Raw genomic sequence first — 6,209 nt, forward strand, 5'->3', positions numbered from 1 at the left:
TATTCTTATAATTTTTATTTAGTTTTAAATTATTTCATTTCCTTAAATGTTACATATATATGTACATACATATGCCTTGTTAAACTCTTTATTTTTGTGCTGCGGGCGGTGAGTTGCAACCGAATTGTTGTTGTTGTTGTCATTTTATAGCATAATGTTGTGCGAATTTCGTCAACTAATTAAGCAAACTTGTTGGTAGAGTTGAAACTATACATATATAGTACATATATAAATATATATGAAAATAGTTATATATACAAATAAATGAACAAAATATACTCCAAAGAAATCAACCAAATACATAGGTATACACTTATTAAATGCATACATGCATATACATACATAGCTCTATGAACAATATGTATACATTTATATTTATATATACATAAATACATACGTACATAAAGGCAAAAACATATATTTATGTGCGCTTGTTGCATTTTTCGCGCGGTCAAACGGAGAAAGCAAGTAAATAAAACAAAAATATATATATAAATTAAAAAAATGCATATAAAATAAAAAATGTATAAGCGAAAGAAATAAATAATATGTGAATTATCAAACATACAGGGTTTATTGTTTAAATTTACTATTTTTTAAAATAAAAATTAAGCATGATCCACAGCGGCGCGTTGAAAGTGCAACGAGTGCATATAAAATATATGTAAATAGCTTTATGTACATATAATATAATATACAAGTAAGTTAGAAAAAAGAATATACACATCTAAAACACACACATATATATACAAGTGAAAAAGAAATCATTATTAAAGAAGTTTTGTCAACGCACGGCAGAGAGAGTCTAATAAATAAGAAAATATATATATAAAACTTGTTATATACATATAAACTAAAGAAGTTATTTGTGAGCTTGAAGTAAGCGAACATTTTTGCCATATTACCATATTAGAACGTATTGAAATAATTGCAATTAATTGACTAAGAAACAAAAAACTGAAATGAAACGAAAATGTTTTTGTAGGCAAAATTAGACAAAAAATTATTAAAAAAAAAATAAAAACAAAAAAATCGTGAAAATAATTCAAAATGAAAACACAGACGTATGTATATGGAACATATATACGTATATGTTCACAATATATATAAAACACTGATGCATATACACAATACAAATGGATAGATATATTTATTATAGCAATAGTTGCCCGTCTGTTAAGCGGAATTTAAAATAGTCTTTAACTGTTATTTCGTTTAAGAAAAGCGTGGCGAAGCCAAAAAAAAAATATAAATAAATAAGAAGAGAAATTAAAAAAAAAAAAAAAAATTACCATTATCCCCAGGAGTTAATTAACCTGTCTCTTATACACATCTAGATGTGTATAATATACATGTGTTATATATATATATGTGGAATAATACTGTAATAATACTGCGATTAAATTTAACAAAAAAAATAACAAGCTAGAAAAGAAGTAGTGAAAACGTATTTATAATTTTCACCAAAATCGAATTGTAATACCACAGAGCGCTAGAGAACAGAACAACAACTAAAAAGTGTACGAATAGGCTGCGCATACATTTACAAAGCCAAACTGATATTTTTGCCAATTTATATTAAAAACTAATACATACATACATACATGCTGTAGCTATGTTTTCGTTATTTTTGTTGAATGATAAATATATTAATACAAATTAATTGTAAACCAATTCGTTTTGTTTTTGTTGTGTTAACTTGTATGCCAAATGGTATTTAATTACAGCAAATTGAAGTACACAGCAAATAACATAAGAAAACATAAAAGCAAGAATTACGTTTGAAAGTTAACCGATACCGATGCAATAGCCGAAAAATATACAAAATAAATAAAAATAGAGAAAATATAAATACATAAGACGAAACTATGAATATTAAAGCGTTTATATATATACATACATATATATAGCATAATTTGTTTAATGAATGATGATGCCGTTAATAATGAATAAAATATTTAAATTGGTAAGAAACGTAATGAAACGAAAAACTCAAAAGCATATGTGTTTTATTTCGAAGATGAGAGAGGGCGTGAATGTGAGCGCGGGATGATGAGCAGGATGCTGGTTGCAGAAGAAATGTTATGTATGTTAAAAAAATTAATTTATATATAAAAATTTGTATAAAATAACCCTATAAATATTTATATTATATTTTTAAATACTTTTATGACTGTCTCTTATACACATCTAGATGTGTATAAGAGACAGTTCGTACACTGCATAGAGTATTCTTTTTAGAAATTTTTTATTTTTTTTTAAAAATATTTCTTTTGAATTTTTAATTTAAAAAATTTGAAAAAATCTTTTAGTGAAAATTATAATTAAAAAAATCATATATTTTTAATAACTACAAAAGTACTAACATGCTGTTTTTTTTTCTTTTCTCTTATCAAATACAGTTGCAATGGGACTGCTGCAGCGCGCTGTGTTGCCAGCTGATCAGCAATTGGATGCCACACCCAGAACAACAACCACAACAAAAACTTTAACTAAGGACTATATATTTTGTGAGCAAAATGTGGACAATATAAATATTGCCGACTGTATTGAATTGTCAGCTGAGAGTTTTGAGTTCATAGAAACTGTAAACACCGATGTGTCCTGTCTGGAAATCGACAATATTGTGGAAAGCTTTGCTGATATAAGCGATGAAAATGAACAAATTGTTGATTCACTGATTATATGTTGTGCGCCAGTGTCAACACCTGAAAGGACTATGAGCAAAAATCTAAACCTAACTGAAGCTATAGGGGAGAGCGCGCCAGCGCCGAAACGCGAAGTGGTGTCATATCAACGTTACGGTCGTCAAAATAGCAAACAATTGCTACAAAATAAATTTAAATGCCACTTGTGCGGCTTTGGTTGTGGCATCAAGGAGACGCTTTTGGCACACTTCAGACGGGAGCATCCTACATAGTAGCGTGCAGGTGGCTGTTGCAACAATTAGCATTAAGTTTTCCAAAATGTAAATATTTTGTTTTGTTTTTGTAAAGTCAGGTCAATTATTGTATAGCAGGTGATATGCATTTATTGCCATTTCAATAATTGCTACCGTAAGCTAACAGTAGACGGTACTACCTGCGTCTGTTGTTTTTATCATTTCCGCCCTCTACAATTCAGTTTGTCAACTACAACTTCACTATAACCTAATGGGAAATCCCCTCACGTTTGTGTTTTGTTAATACATCAATGTTATGATCACCTAATAGATAATGGTAAGAATCTATTGCTGCGAGGTTAACATTTACATAACTACATACATACATTTTTCATTATAATAAATTCGCACATAACACATCTCAACCTGTCTCTTATACACATCTAGATGTGTATAAGAAACAGGGGTGAACAAAAAAAAAAAAACTAAAAAAATTATTGCAATTTCGTTTTGTTGAAAATATGTAACTTGTTCAGTATCGTTGTTGATATTATTTTGAGGTTAGGTATTCGAAAACATTAAACGAAAAAATTAAAAAAAAAAAACCGGAAAAATTCGGATATAATTTCGCTTCCATGTTGAGTAGCCATAAACAGTTTAAATTGTCGAATCTTATTTCAAATGAACGTGTGAAACCCCTACATATATATGTATGTAGATGAGTTTAGCTGAAAATTCTGTATATATTGAGTTGATATTTTATCTGTAACTAAAAACTAATTTATTAGTCAAATATTCATGTACGCCAAAGGAAAAAAATACACTGAGATGTGCGTAACTAAGTAGGGCGGCAGTTAGATAAGCTTAGAGAGCTTATATTAGATACAGTTACAAATTTCGTCGGTTCAAAGTCGGTATATATGTATGTATGTATAACAAGCTGAAGCCGAAGCTAACCGTCGAGATACGCCTTACCAAAGACGAAATGAAATGAAATATTGAAAGGCCTATGTCATATAACGGGAAAACTAGTAGACGTCTAAACTTGACAATGTTGTTTGTGCCATAGCACCGTTAGTACTGTACTAAACAGCTACTAAACGAAGAGAATCTTATAAATTGTTAATACATTGCATTATATATACATTTACATATATAGTACATATGTAAGTGTAACTAAGAAATTGTTGAAGTTTGCTAATTTTATTATTGTTAATACTCGTTAACTTTTAAAGAAAATTTAATTATGTACAATACTATGAACACATATGTAATATGAAATTAGCAGCAGTGCCAAGTGAAACTTGGAGTTATTAATTAGTGAAAATTATGTTGGAATTGTCTTATTACATATGTACATGCATATATGCATATGTTAAAGAAAAATTGATGTGTGAATGCGTATAAAATACAAAGAAAGTTAAAGTACCTACAAGAGACAAGATATGAAAATTATTTAATTAATTTTTTTTGAAAGGCTATCATTCTGTCTCTTATACACATCTAGATGTGTATAAGAGACAGACCTTGTATACCTTGATTAGTACTCGTAATGACAACAACCGCATGGTGAACAAAAATCGATTTGTTTTTTTTTATGACCTTTTTTTTAGCACCTAAAATGCTTGTTTTTAAGCAAAACTGGTTTTTATAAGCTAGTATATTTTTTTGTTTGGCTANTTTGTTTTTTTTTATGACCTTTTTTTTAGCACCTAAAATGCTTGTTTTTAAGCAAAACTGGTTTTTATAAGCTAGTATATTTTTTTGTTTGGCTAAAAAGTGTTTTATTTAACCTAGAAGAGTAAAAAAAATGTTTTTTGAAGTACCGAAAATATGTTTTTCACTAACCTAATTTTTTTTTAATCCAAAACTGTTTTTATGACCCAAAAAATTATTGTTTAGCCGAAATATGATTTTTTATAACCTAAAAATGTTATTTTTTACAAACAATTTTATGACCTGAAAAATATATCTTCATAATCGAAAAGTTTTATAACACAAAAATTTACTTTATAGCCTACTATTTTTATAACCTAAAAATATTTTTTTTTTATATTGTCATAAAATAATAATATTTTAAACATTTCCACTCAGCAATGTTTTAGAAAACTATTTGGAGGCTTTAGCATTAACTGCTAACACACGTGTGTACATACATACCTGTATATGTACATAGCTACGTTATATACTCCAAGCGGAATACTTGTTAAAATATATATGTATATACTAAGTATATATGTATATGTTTCTATGTTGATACGAAAGCTAGACCCAATATTTTAACTAAACACTACTGTTTATCATATAAGAGCATCGTACAGCATATACAGTTATTTTTTCGGAATTCAAAATTTCGTACAAAAAATCATTCGAAATTGGCGCCGATTTTTAAGAAAAATAGGCGTAAAACGTTAGCTATAACCGTCAAAGTTGCTATAAATTGCATTTAACTTGAATACTTACACAAAAGAAAAGCTAAATATGCGAGCTATTGTTAAAATATGCATGTATTATTGTTTATATGAGCATTATTTTGAAAATGAATGTGCTCAGTTTGCACTTTTAAGGAATTATATGTTGCTATAATCGTATAACTAAGTTTATATCAAAATTGCTTATTATTTTGAACAAAGTAAAATTTTCTTTTCAGTGAGTTTTTCACTTAAACAGCTTTGTTGTTTTGTAATTTTTGTCATTTTAGGTATTTTTTCAAAAAAAAAAAAATATTCCAGCCGTCGGTTATAACTGCGTTTTTAGTTTTCCTTTTCGATATCGAATTATGGCTTAACCATACATATATACATACATACTTAGGTAAATACATATATTAGTGTTTTTTAAACAAATTTGTATATATGTTCATAAAGAAACACTGATATGAAATATTTAGAACACAGAGAACTTAACTGCTATTAGTGCCATTATAACCAAACTATAAAATAAATTTAATAAAAAAGCAAAATTTTACAAAAGATTCCGAAAAATATAATTTTAATGCAAGGTTGTGAGTTTTTTAAATCTAATTTTGAAATTATAATTTCAATTTTCAAGACTTAATGCCGTTGTTGGGATTTTTCTAAGCTATTGGTATTGAAATTAAGTTTTAAATTCTGATTATAGTATTAAAAACTAAATTTTCMATTTAATTTAAGTTTCAAACTTAATTAGTTTTTCACTTTAATCCTAAATTTAATTCTTAATTTTGGATGTTTGTTAATAATTTTTAGTTTTTAATTTTAGTTTTTGGTTTAATATATTAATAAAAAAATTTTAATTTCAGTTACTTGGAATTAAGTATCTTGTTGAAAAAATGAGGAAATATTTTTTA

The 6,209-nt window shown here is 27.2% G+C and overlaps 2 protein-coding genes across 5 annotated transcripts in view; both read left to right on the top strand.

Annotated features, from left to right (window-relative positions):
- LOC108971182 (longitudinals lacking protein, isoforms J/P/Q/S/Z-like) overlaps positions 1 to 6,209 on the top strand; it is a gene marked incomplete at its 3' end in the record, with an annotated part of 100,378 nt that overhangs the window by 71,534 nt on the left and 22,635 nt on the right.
- Positions 2,020 to 6,209, top strand: part of LOC108971184 — an 8,002-nt gene continuing 3,812 nt past the window's right edge. The window contains exons 1-2 of the mRNA XM_018937071.1: positions 2,020 to 2,086; positions 2,403 to 3,218. Of these exons, the coding sequence (XP_018792616.1) occupies positions 2,050 to 2,086; positions 2,403 to 2,920 (555 nt within the window). The 5' untranslated portion in view covers positions 2,020 to 2,049 and the 3' untranslated portion in view covers positions 2,921 to 3,218. The remainder of the gene's footprint in view (positions 2,087 to 2,402; positions 3,219 to 6,209) is intronic.

Source organism: Bactrocera latifrons, unplaced genomic scaffold, assembly GCF_001853355.1.
Source record: "Bactrocera latifrons isolate USDA-ARS-PBARC rearing strain unplaced genomic scaffold, ASM185335v1 scaffold_33, whole genome shotgun sequence".
Lineage (NCBI taxonomy): Eukaryota > Metazoa > Arthropoda > Insecta > Diptera > Tephritidae > Bactrocera > Bactrocera latifrons.